The 15,472-nt window shown below is 38.1% G+C and overlaps 1 protein-coding gene across 1 annotated transcript in view; it reads left to right on the top strand.

Moving 5' to 3' along the window:
• The window catches only part of lepr (leptin receptor), a 127,761-nt gene that overhangs the window by 55,160 nt on the left and 57,129 nt on the right, over positions 1-15,472 (top strand). The window contains exons 7-11 of the mRNA XM_059984384.1: positions 4,273-4,414; positions 9,594-9,881; positions 11,109-11,226; positions 12,762-12,961; positions 15,219-15,367. Coding sequence (XP_059840367.1) covers positions 4,273-4,414; positions 9,594-9,881; positions 11,109-11,226; positions 12,762-12,961; positions 15,219-15,367 — 897 coding nt within the window. The remainder of the gene's footprint in view (positions 1-4,272; positions 4,415-9,593; positions 9,882-11,108; positions 11,227-12,761; positions 12,962-15,218; positions 15,368-15,472) is intronic.

The following is a 15,472-nucleotide window of genomic DNA, read 5'->3' as shown; positions in this document are numbered from 1 at the left end:
TCGTCATGATCAGATTAGTTCTCATTTTGAAACATTAGCTTTTTCTCTTTCCCGCACAGTCCACTTATTTTGGTCTGCCTGACATGCTCTTTGTATGTATCCTACTTTGTTGCATATGCTGCAAGTTTCACCTTTAAATCTGCAATGGTCTGGTGTATTGTTTGGCCAGGCCATTTTCTGTTTAGATGTGGCAATTTTGTTCATGCTTACTTTCATTCCTGACAATCGTGTCTCTTTGCCTAAAGTTTCCATTGAAACAGTGATATGATCTTTCAGTATCATTAGCCCAACATTGAACTGGTAATGTTCAGACATTCTATACAAATCAGCCATGTACGCTGAAGTGGAATCCCTTTCCTTTTGATTCTACTTACGAAGCGTAAAGCTGTTTGCAATGATTTTGGTTGGAAGTGTTCTGAAATTATTTTCACAATGGCAACAAAGCTAATTTCCACTAGTTTCGTTGGAGCGGTTAAAATTTGAAGCAAACTATGTGCCTTTAAACCCAATGCACTCAACAAAATTGGTTCTAATTTCTCTTTGGCTATTACATTTGCTTCAAAATACTGTTCTATTTGCTCAATGTACATGAGCCAGTTACCTGTTGAGCAATCAAACACATCAATTTTTCTGATGCAGCCAGCCACTTCTGCTATTTTTAAATGTTTATTATCACCCTCTACTCAATCTTAATGAACCTCTGAATACTTATGTTTACTACCTTATCTTTATCTTGAAGTTTCTGTAAGTGCTGGGCTGCATTTTTTATTCACTGTTCCTCACTACACTTTTTCTTTAACTTGGAAGTCTCACTTTTCTTCAACAGGTTGGTAGCCTTTTCAAGTTTGTTTTAAAAATACCCTGTTGCTACTGTTACATTTTGTAACTTCAAAACATTAAATTAATCCAGAGGAAGACACTGGAGTCTGAAATGTGTGATTCTAACTTTGTGTTTTACTTCAAGCAAGGCATGCTCATGTCACATGGTTGTATTGTGACGTATGCAGTCCATGTATTTTTACATATAACCTGTAATTAATTATTTAAACAAACATGAATGCTTAATCAACAACATTTTTACAAGATTACTTGAGCATTACGGAAATATTAAATACACACCAACAGGATCCATTCATTTCATGACTCCCTAACCGAGGTGCTCCCGAGGTTCTCATTGTCTGTCCTCCTGATTCACTGTCCCAATCCCACTTTGACCTCTCTCCTACTCTGCTATCGTAAGGCCCAAAGTACCTTCAAGGTACAACACTTCAATTTTTTTTTTGTGCATTGCAAGACTCAGTGTTGAATTCCCCAGCTTCAGATATCTTGTTGTTTCTGTTTCAGGACTGGCCATTTGCAGTTACTATTCAATTCCTCCTTTCTTTCATTTGAACATTTGTATATTTAGGCCTGCTCAGTATATGCCAATTGGCCAGACCATACAATATTACCTGTACCTCTCAAAATTAGCAATATATTGCATAGGCAAAGGAGCCTCACTGTCTATACAATGGAGGTTTTATAGACATTCCTTTAGTTCTATCCATTGTCCTCTTTACTTTCTTTGTTGCTTAAATAAACTTGATTTTGTTCTTCTACAGTTTTGATGAGCAGGTTTCTCCATCCACAGATGCTGCCTGAATGGCTCTATTCTTCTAGCATTTCTATGGTTCCCTCTTATGTAGGTGCTGAACTAGAGGGTTGAGATCTGATTAGTTGCTATTTGTAGGTGGAATGACCTCACCAGGGTTAGTGCTCAAAACCCAAACTAGTGTCTTGGTAATTATTCCTGGTGTTCATTCCCACTTCAACCTGTCCAACCGATTGGCCCTGACCTTGATTGAATTGCCTCATTACTTGACAGCACCTCCTTACACCAGACCCTGCACCTCCACTCCCTGACCAGGATCTGAGCCAAGTCTCCTCTCTGACTATTCCCTGACGCTGCACCCTCCACTCACCATTGATCAATCTACTTCTCTTTGACTCCTTCCCCCAAGCTTGAGAACCTGTATCTAACAGGCTCAAGGACAGCTTCTATCCCCCAATCCACTCTTGAGTGGACTTGTTGAACACTTGACATTTTTTCAGTCGTGTCCTTGCATTTCATTTATTCACCTGCATATCATTTTCTTTATAAATGTAACACTATGTTTTGCATATTTTTCTTTTTTCATGATGGAATAATCTGTCTGGATGGGATACAAACAATATTTTTTTCTGTATCTTGGACATGTGACAACAATAAACCAACTGTCATTACCTCAAACCCCTACTTTGAGAACCACCCATTTGTATTTCTGGATCTCTTCTCTGTCCAATTCTTTGACAAAATGTTCCTTTTTCATGAAGCCAGTGGTATGTAGCATTTTAAGGAGGTGAGTAAAGATATTCTAAAGTTCATTGTCAGAGTATATTTGATATCCAATTACAACAGCTTTCTAAATGGGGCTTCAGAGTAGTTTTGACAAAAGGATATTACAACTATATGGTGTCAGCTTCTTCTAGCAGAAGCACACACATAATCTTTGTCCATTGGTCTAGACTGAATGTAAACTTACGTATTCGTTTTGTGTGATTTTAGCTCTGATAGGCAAGTTCTGCTGATGACATTTTTTTTCTATTATTTGGATAAACATAGATTTTCCATAATGTATAATGCTTAATTATTATCACTGTTGTAAAACACACATGAATATATTTAAACAGTTTATAAACTTCATCTTTTATTCAACTAACTTAATAGCGTTTATAAGCTCTTGTAAAGAATCTAATCATTAATATAATTAGAAAATACGTGTTATGCAGGCTAATGAACTTAGAGCTGATAGATTCCCCGAGACCTGATAGCTTAGATTTTAGGATTCCAAATAGATGGCTACAAAGATAATAGCCAATTGGGTTGACAATTTTGCTGGATTCCCAAAAGCCTCAGCAGATCAGAAAACAGCAAAGATAGCAAAGGAAAATAATGACAGATAAGACAGGACATGACAGTGGGGTAAATCCTAGAATCCAATATGAAGGAGGTGATAACTGCATGGCAAAAAAGATATTGTATTGCATTTGGAGTTGTTGTGCTTTTATCAACAGAAAACATTATAGATTAATGTTTTTGATTTCTTTTGAGTATGTTGTCAGCCAGATAGGTAAAGCGGAGCTAGGAGATGTAAAATTTCCAAAAGTTATTGGAGAAGGTGCTGCAAAAATATTGCAGAAGTAAAAGGCATGTAGAGTTGAAGGTAATGTGTCAGAATAGAGAGGGTTTATGGGCAATGAGAGGAAGGTAAGGATAAGAGGTCCAATTTCAAGCTGGTGTTAGTGGGTTGCTTTGGGGATCACTGCTGGGTCACAGTTAATTACAATCTATATTAATGGTTTCAATGAAGGAACTGTGCGTAATCTAAGTATGCAAATGAATTGAAGATGGGAAAGTAAAGTTGTAAGGAGCACACGTGCCTGCAGAAGGATATCTAAGTTTAATGAATGCACAAATGATGGCAGGTAGGGTATGTAGTGGAAAAGTGTTATGTCTGTTTTGTTAAGAAGAGAAGAAAGCAGATTATTGTTTAAGTATAAGGCTATTAAATATCAGTGTGTACAGAGACTTAGTTGTCTATATACAATAACACACAGTTAGCATGCAAACACTCCAGGTAATTAGGAAGTTGTTTGGAATGTTGACCTTGATTGCAATTGACATGGTTACAAATCAGGAAGTCTCAGTGCAATTACATGAGATCACAGCTGGAATACTGCAGTGCATGCTAGATTCTTTATTCATGGAATGGTATTTTCAAGTCTATGTGCTGATGATCCACGATGGATCCCTGGAATGACTGGATAGCCAGATGAAGGATGATGAGCAGAATGATTACATGCAGTTTGGAGCTCAGAAGATCAAAGTGATGCTGAAACGTATGTTTCTGAAAGGAACTGCCAAGGGTAGGAGGATGATATGAGGATTTTTTCCCAGTGAAGGAATCTTGAACTGGTGTGTTTGTCTCAGAATAGGGGATAGCCATTTAAAATTGAGAGAAGGACCAATTTCTTATGAGGGTTGTGAATCTTAGAAATGCTTGACCCTAGTGTACTGTGGAATCATTGAATATATTTGATTCTATTACTAGAGATCAGGAAGGGAAGTGGGGATGAGATCTAAGATCAAGTTAATCACACCTTACAAAAAGCAAAACAAGCTATCCCTGTCCCTACGTGAGCTCTCCATGTTCCTGATTCTAATGTTTATATGTTGGTAATCCTACCAAATAGGTTAAGGATATCTGGCAAAACTCCTTGATTCTTCATAATTTGGAGAGTGGCCGATCTTATCTTATTGTCATTCGCTGTAAACGTCGTAGTGGCCCAGGGTTTTGGAGTGATTGGAGTGATCCCCTACAAGTGACTGTACAGGGTAAGTATTGCATTGCTGTAGTAAGTAGAAGTCAGGGCCACAAATAGAATGTAAATTTAAGCATTAACTTTATCATTAAAAATTGTAGAAAATGTGGTTAAGTTCAGACCAAATGACTTAAACAAAGGGATGACTGTTTAGATTTCCTAAGTAGTTGTTTTTGATGTGTTTTTGCATGCTAGTAATTTTTTTTCCATGGACATAAATTTATCTCTTTGAGGGATGTCCTTTTCATTTCTGGTCCGTACCATGATAATTACATACTTTCCCTGGTTGAAGGTTTATTGTATCATGAGGAACCTCGACCAGAGGAAAATTTACCTACTGTAGATATTGTCACTTGTATTAGTTAAGGGATTAGAAGTAATTGTGCTTACTGATTACTAATTGGCATCAGATAGTACAGCAGGCCAGAAGGAAGACTCCTACATGAATATATTAATTTATAAATCATTTTGCATATTTTTTGGCAACGGTATGGGCATAAGGCAGCTTTATCTGGGCTTGGTAGGAAGGAAAATTAGGACTTGAAATAAAGCCTTACTAGTGGCCTCTACTATTATTCCAGCAGTACATTCAACATCCAAACCACTCTCACATTAAAAAAATCCTCATGTCACTTTAGGTTCTTTTACCAAACACCTCCGTTATTTGGGCCCCTAGCTCTTGATCTGTCTGGCACTGGGAACAGTTTATCTGTCAGCCAAAACTCTACATAATTTTAAGTACCTCCATTATGTATTTTTGCAATGTCCTCTGTTCCAAAGAGACCAGCCACATTTTCTCCCATCTGTCCTCTTGACTGAAGTCCCTTATCACTGAAATAATTTTCAAATTTTTTTTTAAATGGAAAAATTCATTAAGTGTCACAAAGCCTCATCTAAAAAAAGACAGATCATAAACTGGGTGTCCAGAAGTGGAAGGTTTCACTGTTCCAGCTTGAGTCAACGGTTGTGAAACTGAGCAGGAAAACCAAGGCACTTCTGCAAACATGGACTTATGTCCTTGAGCCAGGATTTCATTTTACACCCTGTTGTTGCTTGGCTGACTTGATGCATTCCATGATTAAAAGCTAACCACTGTGAATAACAAGGTTTGTCAGTGCTTTTACTGCTGTGTGTCTTCCTGAGAAAATAGACACATATGACCTTTATAGTCTCTGATCAGCTGAAAGCTGTTGAGGGTTTCTCATTTAGAATTCCTGTCACGTGTCTCAGCTGGTACAGCTTGGCAAGAGGCTGCATTGAATGCTTAACTCTGCTCTGTTAGCTACTTCTGAGGGGTTGTTTGATCAATGTCAATAGATAGATTTATGCTGTTACAAGATGACTCTGAATCAATAGCATAAAATGGTAAGTTGAGCAGCATCTTTAAAGAAAGGAAAGTCCACTGTTCAGCTTGTTGAAGAGCAAGTTGAATTTGTCATCTTGCCTCAACTCAGTCCCAATTGGCTTTTTTTACCTTATGAATAATTCCCCATTTTAGGTGCCACTGGGGTCCTGCTGTGGCATCTACCTTCATATATTCCCATTTCATTTATCTGTAGCTTTCTCTGTGGATGACACTGGTGGATCTCCACACAACTTGCTTTCGTTCAGGAGATCTGCAGATGCTGTCCTTGAGGTCTGTACTCTTTTCCTTAGATCAACCTGCAATATATCCCTGAAAATAGGCACGTTGGATTGTAGAGCATATCTGTAAAGTGATTTAAACTAGTTCTGAACAAAAATGGGGATGTAGATAATTGGAAAGTGGCACTTGAAGCAATTTTAAAGTGATTTCAGATAAAACCATCAGCAGGCAGACACAGATGATATTATTTAACCTTCTCTACTAATACCCTATCTGAATTTTCCCAGTCCTAGACCTGAAGATCCCAAAATTAATCAATTCTGAACTTCCTGAAGATTCATAGTGCTCACAACAGCCTGTGTAAATTATGTTATCTTGAAATGATTATTCAGGTTGGGTTTGGAAATTTGCCATATTTTTCAGGAGTCAGTTATGGAGAAGCTTGCTGGTTTCACTACTCTGGGAGAATTCAGCTCCACATAAATTGTAAAACCTTCACACCATTGTTCATCAGTTAATGAATAATCCTTTCAGCATAACAAGTAGACACACTTTTATTATTATAATTGAAAATAAAATGAGTACAACTTCCAGTTGGTTAGTGGGGTTTATGCCTCTCAGTTTGAAGTGTGTTGACTCACTCCACATTATGAAACCTTGGACAATTTGGGAGTTATCATCACACACTGAATGCTGTTCTGTCAGAGCTGAGTCTTTCAATTGAAGCCTTGTCTATCTGCTCTGAAATAATGCATCTGGACCAAAAGAAGGGAATTCCACCAGTTTGGACAAAATTTATTCTTATACCAACAAATCAAATCAGATTTATTATCACTGACTAATATGACATAAAATTTGTTGATTTGCAGCTGAATTAACAGATCAGTTAATTCTTTGTTCTTGCCTGTGTACAAATTTACTGCCATAACAATTTACATATTTTTATTTGCACTCTGAAAGGATTATTCATTCACTGATGTACAATGATGTGAAGACTTGGCTAATAAATGTGGAACTGATTTTACACTGAGATTGTATAAAATGCTCTAGGAGTTGTGACAAGTGGGACTTTCTGCCTTCATCTATAGCCCTCAATTCTCACCCCTACTTTCAATCCATGTGCCAGAATTGACCACTTTCAGATCAGGCATGGGAGTGGACAATGTCCCTCCCTGGCCAATTTCATAAACCCTAACCTGGCATAAACAGATCCATTCCTTGAAAAGGACTTCCATGCGTAAAAATATATCATCGAGAGGCATCTGTACTTCCATCTGCAATTGGATCTTCAACTTGCTAACTGAAAGACCACAGTCTGTGTGGATTGGTAATAACACATCCTCCTCACTGACGATCAACACTGGCGCACCTCAGGGGGGTGTGCTTAGCCCACTGCTCTACTCTCTATATACACTGCTCTACTCTCTGCGACTTTTGTGGCTAAGCATAGCTCAAATACCATCTATAAATTTGCTGCTGATGCAACCATTGTTAGTAGAATCTCAGGTGCTGACGAGAGGGCATACAGGAGTGAGATATGCCAACTAGTGGAATGGTGCCGCAGCAACATCAGTAAGACGAAAGAGCTGATTGTGGTCTTCAGGAAGGGTAAGACGAAGAAACACATACCAATCCTCATAGAGAGATCAGAAGTAGAGAGAGTGAGCAGCTTCAAGTTCCTGGGTGTCAAGATCTATGAGGATCTAACCTGGACCCAACATATCAATGTAGTTATAAAGAAGGCAAGTGACTATACTTTATTAGGAGTTTGAAGAGATTTGGCATGTCAACAAATACACTCAAAAACTTCTATAGTTGTACTGCAGAGAGCATTCTGACAGGCTGCATCACTGTCTGGTATGGAGGGATGACTGTACAGGACCAAAAGAAGCTGCAGAAGGTTGTAACTCTAGTCAGCTCCATCTTGGGCACTAGCCTACAAGGTACCCAGGACATCTTTAGGGAGCGGTGTCTCAGAAATGCAGCATCCGTTATTAAGGACCTGCAGTACCCAGGGCATGCCCTTTTCTCACTGTTACCATCAGGTAGGAGATACAGAAGCCGGAGGCACACACTCAGATATTCAGGAACAGCTTCTTCCCCTCTGCCATCTAATTCCTAAGTGGACATTGAAGCTTTGTACACTACCTTATTTTTTTTAATATACAATATTTCTGTTTTTGCACATTTTTACTATCCAATATATGTAATTGATTTACTTGTGTATTTAATTATTATGTTTTATTTTTTTTTCTCTCTGCTAAATTTTGTATTGCTGCTGCTAAGTGAACAAATTTCACTTCACATGCAGGCGATAATAAACCTGATTCTGATTCTGATTCATTTTCATCATGCCCTTACCATAATGAATCTCATACATCTTCTCCTGAATCTGCTTTTTCTCTCCTCGTGCAGTCTTTTCCCTTACCCTCCATGCTGCAGCTCAATTTGATGTTCTGCCACTCTTCCTTGTTTCCTTGCACTAACAGTTTCATTTTGACCTCGGATGCCTAAACTCTCTGCACGTCCATTCTTCATGGGGGTGCGCTGGAGGGGTGATGCAGAAAGTCTGAGTGTCGATGGAGAAAATATAAAGACTCTGGGCACCGGACTGCTTTCCATTCCCTGCCATCCTTCCTTACTGATCAACATTATTCTCGTGTTGATGTGCTTTGCCTTTGACTCCATTCAATTCCTCTGCACAAGTAATGTTGCTGTAGGGGTCCATATAGATCTCAGCTGTGACCATTTAAAACAAAGTCATTTGATACTATCAAAATCTTTCTGGTATTAAATTATTGAAGGAATAGAATAGAGTGAGGGAACCAGTCTCTAGGCTTAACTCTACATTTACTCTAATGGCAAATGAATAAATCATTTGTTGTATATTCTTGCTCTTAACTGAAAGTTCTTCAAGACATGCCTGAGCATTTTAATTGAGTAATCCTTCACCTAATTCTGGTGAGGATGAATCCCTGGTTTATCTACTCAGGATCACCACTTGTGCTTAAGATATTTCAGTTTAAGCAAAGTAAAGGCTGAGAATCTTGGCAGTAGTAATACAATTGTAGAGATGCTGCCTCATAGTTGAAGTGACTTGGGTTCAACCCTGATTTTTGGTGCCGTCTATCTGGAGTTTGCACTTTCTCCTTATATCAGTGCCCTTTCTCTTGGGTGCTCCAGTTTTCCTTCCTACGCTGTACAAGTTGGTGAATTACCCCCTGTGATAGAATCTAGCATGTTGATTGCAATGTGGGGTAAATAAAACAGATGAATGTAGAATTAGTGTCAATGTGTATTTTGCGGTTGTTGTGTAATGCAGTTGCTACTTTCCACAAGGTTCACTTACAGTAATTTTGAACAGTTTTGCATCTATTATGCGATTGTTTTACCCTTGCCCCCCTACAAAATAAGAACAATTTAAGAAGTGACTAGATAGATTAAGATTGGATCAAAAATTTCGTAGATTAAGCTTTTGTGCACCGTGTTGTAACATCCTAGGCAGAAAAAGGTGAGGCTATATTTCCTTTTCTAAGATGTTTGTCATTTGCTACAGAACTAATGAATAAACATGAAAATATTAAGAAAAATATTTTTCTTTTGACAGAAATTACTTACTATCCATCGCAAGTGCTGACAACTGTTGGCTCGGATGTCACTGTACGGTGCATTTTCTATAATCGGACTTTGACCAATTATAATGTCGCCTGGTGGTTAAATATGCATGAGAAAATTCCAGAAGATAATTATGCTTTAATCAGTGATCATGAAACTAGTGTCACTCTCCTCAATGTAACATCAAATGGACGGTCTGGATTTAACATATTGCAGTGTTGCCTGCAAGATGAACAAAGAAGTGAATGTAACTTTCGCTATGCTGAAATAATTATAATTGGTAAGATTTGCTTTAACTATTACGTAGCTTGCTTTCTGACACTATAAAATACTTTAAATCTCTTAGATTATTTTAATCAATTAGTATAATTATTTCCCATTTTTATACCATTTAAAAATATTTATCTTCCTCCCTTGACAGTGCTGAGTTCACTTAAAAATAGCCTGATATTTACTTAGTATAGAAAACAGGTACATGTACAAGAAAAGCAGCACACACAAAACACTGGAGGAATGCAGAGGGTCAGGCAGCATCTGTGGATGGAAATGAGCAGTTGACATTTCGGGTCAAGACTGTTTATCAGCCTGATACAGGTTCTCAGCTCAAAATGTCAGCTCTTCATTTCTATCCATGGGTGTTGCCTGACCTGCTGAGTTGCTCCAGCATTTTATGTGTCTTGTTCCAGATTTATAGCATCTGCAGTCTGCCTTGTGTTTTCAGAAGAACAGCAGTGTTTAGATTAGCTTACAGTATTTACTATAAGAAAGAATGATTGGTCACTTCATCTTCTCTGATCCTGAGAGAAGAGCATGAGATAAACTAGCAGATAGGTATCCTAATCTTTAAGATTATGAAAGATCCAAATGAAGTATGCAAGTGGAAAAATGAAATATTTTTCTACTTCCTTAGAATAGCATAACTAAAGTTCACTAAGTATGCGGAAATCACATTAGTAAAAATGAAATTCAAAAGAAACTTCCTGATCCAGTAAGAATATGACAATCTTTATCAAGGAATTTATTGCACATATATTGAAGGAGAGGTTAGAGTGACTGAGAAGGAATAAATGGTTATTTGGATAGTTACATAAGAAATAAAAATGGGAAATGCTGGAAACACTCAACGGGTCAAGCAGCATCTGTGGAAAGAGGTACAGACTTATGATGTTAGTCAAAGCCCCTTCATGAATCTATTGAAGCTTCTTTGATCTGAAACATTATCTGTTTCGTTATCTACAGCTGCTGAGTGATTCTGATAATTTCCAGCAATGACAGCTTTTTGATTTTCAGTTAAATAAGCAAAGTCAAGAGAAGGACAGTAGGAGAAGTAGTTGTTGGTTGAGTGGGTGGGTTGTCTTCATGCTGTATATTGTATATAATTATTTTAAAATTACTCTCATAATAATTTATTTAGTGGATTTAATCATGCATAGGATATAAAATATCTTCTTCCCATATCTTTATTAAAACTATTTGTAACATTTCTTTATATTGATATTTTAATTAGACTCAAAAATGAATATATCATGCCAGACTGATGGTGCACTGGAAACAATGATCTGCAGATGGCACACAAATATGTGGAAATCAGAAGCTGTCAGTGACTTCAAGTTCAAATATTACATGCAAGTATAATGTCTTTATTTTTATATTGGGGTGAAGTTTGGAATGGATGGAATAACTCCTGGTTGCTCATTGAACGATTTTCACTGCCTTAAACTGATTTGGGCAGGTCTTTAGACTTGGTCAATGTCTTCCATATATGTCCCCTGTCATTTCTACATCAGGTTCACTTAGATGACTGTCAGCTTCACATTTTAAAGTTCCCTTTACATAAAAGTTTATATTGTGAAATCTTCATGAAGGTGCCAATTGGAAGCCTGTCCATTTTATTTGAATAAAATAAACTTCCTGATCCAGTAAGAATATGACAATCCTTACCAAGGAATTCATTGTACATGTATTGAAGGAGAGGTTAGAGGATACATACTAAGTCCTCTCCTTTACTCCCTGTATACTCATGACTGTATTGCCACCCACAGCTCCAAACTGCTACTTAAATTTGCCAATGCCACTACATTGATTGGCTTTACCTCAAACAATAACAAAGTGGCCTACAGGGAAGAAGTCATCTCTCTGACACAGTGGTGTCAAGAAAACAACCTCTCCCTCAATGTCGTAAAAACAAAGGAGCTGGTTGTGGATTACAGGAGAAATGGAGATGGGCTAAACCCTATTGACATCAATAGATCTGGGATTGAGAGGGTAAACAGCTTCAAGTTTCTCGGCATCCACATCACATGGCCTGTACACACCAGCTGTGTGGTGAAAGAGGCCCAATAGCACCTCTTCCACTTCAGACGGTTGAGGATGTTTGGTATGGGCTCCCAATTCCTAAGAACTTTCTACAGGGGCACAATTGAAAGCTTCCTGACTGGCTGCATCACTGCCTGGTATGGGAACTGTACCTTCCTTAATCGCAGGACTCTGCAGAGAGTGGTGAGGACAGCCCAGTGCATCTGTGGATGCGAACTTCCCATGATTCAGGACATTTACAAGGACCGGTGTGTAAAAAGGGCCTGAAGGCTCATTGGGCACCCAAGTCATCCCAACCACAAACTGTTCCAGCTGCTACCATCTGGGACGCAATATATGCAGCATGAAAGCCAGGACCAACAGGCTCCGGGAACTTCTTCCAGTGAGACTGTTGAACTCATGCTGATTTGAGTGTACTCTGTATTACATCGACTCTACTATTTATTATAAATGATCAGAAATTACTATGACTGCACATGACACATTTAGATGGAGACGTAACATAAAGATTTTTACTCCTCATGTAAGTGAAGGATGTAAGAAATAAAGTCAATTCAATTCAATTATATGCCTTAGCACCAAACTAAAAAAAAAATTCATTGTAACAGTCTTATCCCATTTGCATTTAAGTGATCTCCTGATTGATTGACTACTTGTCATGGTATCAGAACTTTAGGATAAATTGGGTTGAACTTGTCTTGACTCATTTTTTAAAAAACAGCAGGGATCCCCTGAATCCAGATACTAGAGGTGAATGCTAATTTCCTGTGCCATCTAATCTGCAATATTATCTGATTTGATCATAACTAAGTACATTTTATCTTTACTTTTTCTTCTGGAAAAGGAAAGAGTCTTGGTGTGATAACTTGGAAGTTGAAAACCATAGCATTGATGTTGAGGAATGCCCAGTGCAAAAAAATGAATTTGGCCAATGTCATATCAAGCCAATTAATCTCACTTTTGGCCATGTGATGTGGGTGGAATTCAGCCTTCAAGAGACAGCATTCAAATCTGAACCAACCTGCGTGATTCCAATGGATGTGGGTAAGTTCAGCTTTAATGGTTCTACTGAGGTGTCAAGGTCCAGCCAAGGTTCAGGTTACTCTTAAAGTTTACAATTTGAAATCTCCAACTTATTTGGTGGTCTACTGGTTATCATTTGTATGTGCTACCATAGAGGTTTAATAAGGAAATACATTCTTCTGATTCAATCTATGCATTACTAAGTGAGAAATTCCTACCTAGTTAATAGTGCCTTTTATTGAAGGGGATCAATTTTATTTTAGGCCTGTATGTGGTATAAATGGAGAACTTTTTTTGTCTTGAAATACCTGCTAATGGTGAAAGGTTTACCCATATGTTGCCTGGGTGAGGGACAATAAGGAATAGTTCAATAAATGGATTGTTTTGGTCACAACATTGGAGGCAAGGGGTTAACCTGATAGAATCATATAAGATGATGAGAAGCTGAGGTGGACTGGATAGGGAGTACACTCCAATGGTGGAGTGGTGGGGAGATCAAAAACTAGAGAGTATAGATTCAAAATGAGAGGGAGAAAATTAAAAGAGAAGATTAGTGAGGCAGGTTTTTTTCACACATTGTGCCTGGAATGCATTGCTGGGAGAGGTGGGTAAAGCAGATGTAATAATAAAATTTAACAGGCATTTAGACAGGCACAGGGGATGGAGGGATGTAGGCAAAATGCAGGTTGGTGGGATTAATTCAGATTGGCATCATCTTTGGCAGAAGTGAGGTGAAGGGCCTTTTCAAGTGCTGTCTTATTCTGTGTTCTATCAGGCCAGCTGGTCTGCAGAGAACTGGCAGAGAGGTTTCCTTGCAGTTCAACTTGCCTCTAACTTCTCATTTTTCACAATGGAGTGTGATAGTCACAGAGATGAGCTGGGTCACATGTACTGAGTTCAGTGATGGATCAGAGACACTGAGGGCAGGGTGTACTTTACATCTAGCCTCTTAGACTTGTGTCAGCGAGGGCTGGCATAAGAAACACAGCCCAGTCATTAAATAGGATGCCTAACCTTAATTTGAAAAAGTAAGTGCAAGCAAACTTTTTACTTATTTTTAATTCTAATGCTTTAATTGATTTCTAGTACATTAATATAGTTTTCATTAAGTTCATCATTTATTACTTATTTTATTAAATTATTTATATTACGTGTTTAAATTTCATCTTATTATGGAATGGCCTTTGAAAGTGGGAAATCCTCAAAAGGCTGTCAGTTCGTTCAGGGGCATGGCCTGGGTATACTTAAAGTAGAGGTTCTTGATTAGTAAAGGTTACGGGAAAAAAGGCAGGAGAATGGGGGTTGAGAAGGACAATAAATCAGCCATGATGGATTGACAGAGTTGGCTCAATGGGCTGAATGGCCTAATTCTGCTCCAATGGATTTATAGTTTTATATCCATGATCTGCCAGTACTGCCTCTCTCTCAGCCATGTTTCTATTAAGGCTAGCCAATCCACTCTCTGAGTTCATCAGCCTTACTTATTAAATCTGGAACAACAAAATAAATGCTGCTTAACTGAGTATTCCTTTCTGTGCCCCTAGCTGTTCTGACTTATAAATTCTCTTGTACATTCTATATTCTTTATCCCATGACTTACTCCTGCTTAGTGTCTCTCTGCACCCCACCCTCCCATGGCCTCATTCCGCCACGCTATTTTAAACTCTCCTGTTTAGCACTATCCTGCAAGGATTTGGTCCATTTGTCTAAGTGCAACCTGTACCTCTTGTACGAGTTGCACCCCAGAAGAGATTCTAATGATCCAAGAAGCTGAATCCCTGCCTTCTGCACCAGCTTTTCAGCCACAAATTTGTCTGGCCTGATATTTCTATTTTGGACTTTATTAGCACGTGGCACCAAGATTAATCCGGAGATCACTACCCACAAGGTCCTGCTTCTAACTCCTTACCTAAATAGTGGTAAGCAAGAAGTGAGATGATCATGGGGATTGGCGTAAGGATGTTGTGGTTGTATGAGTTGATAGCTTGATGTGATCGGTTTAAACATAATATGCTCCAATCAATTAGGAAATATATGGAACTTGTTATACCATTTATCATGGGACCAGAGTGAAACACAGGTTATTTCTTCCATTTTGAAACAGAATGCAATCAAATATATCTTGTCCTTTTTCCCTCAAACCTTTAAGTCTTCTTATTGCTTTATTAAAATGCTGATTTGTTTTAATCTATGTGAACTTATTTATATAATATAAGTTAGTTATTTTGTAAGTCCTTCAATACCCATCAGAATTTCTTTCTCTTTTTCATATTTTTAGTGAAACCTTGGGCACCCTCTAATGTTGATGCAGAAATTACCTTAAATGGAAGTTATCTAAATATAAGCTGGGAAAAGCCTCTTCTGCCATCTTACACACTTCTATTTGAAATTCAGTATTCAGAGGATGGAATAGAGAGTAATTGGAAGGTAGGGTGATTGGTTAAACTTTTAAAAACTTAAATAGTATAGCAATGATTGTGAGATGTACATATACTCAACCATCACCTACCTTGTCGTCGAGGTGTGTCAGAT

Source organism: Hypanus sabinus, chromosome 11 (assembly GCF_030144855.1).
Source record: "Hypanus sabinus isolate sHypSab1 chromosome 11, sHypSab1.hap1, whole genome shotgun sequence".
NCBI classification, from domain to species: Eukaryota; Metazoa; Chordata; class Chondrichthyes; order Myliobatiformes; family Dasyatidae; genus Hypanus; species Hypanus sabinus.
Note: the sequence above shows the minus strand (reverse complement) of the source record. Positions and strands in the feature narration are given on the sequence as shown.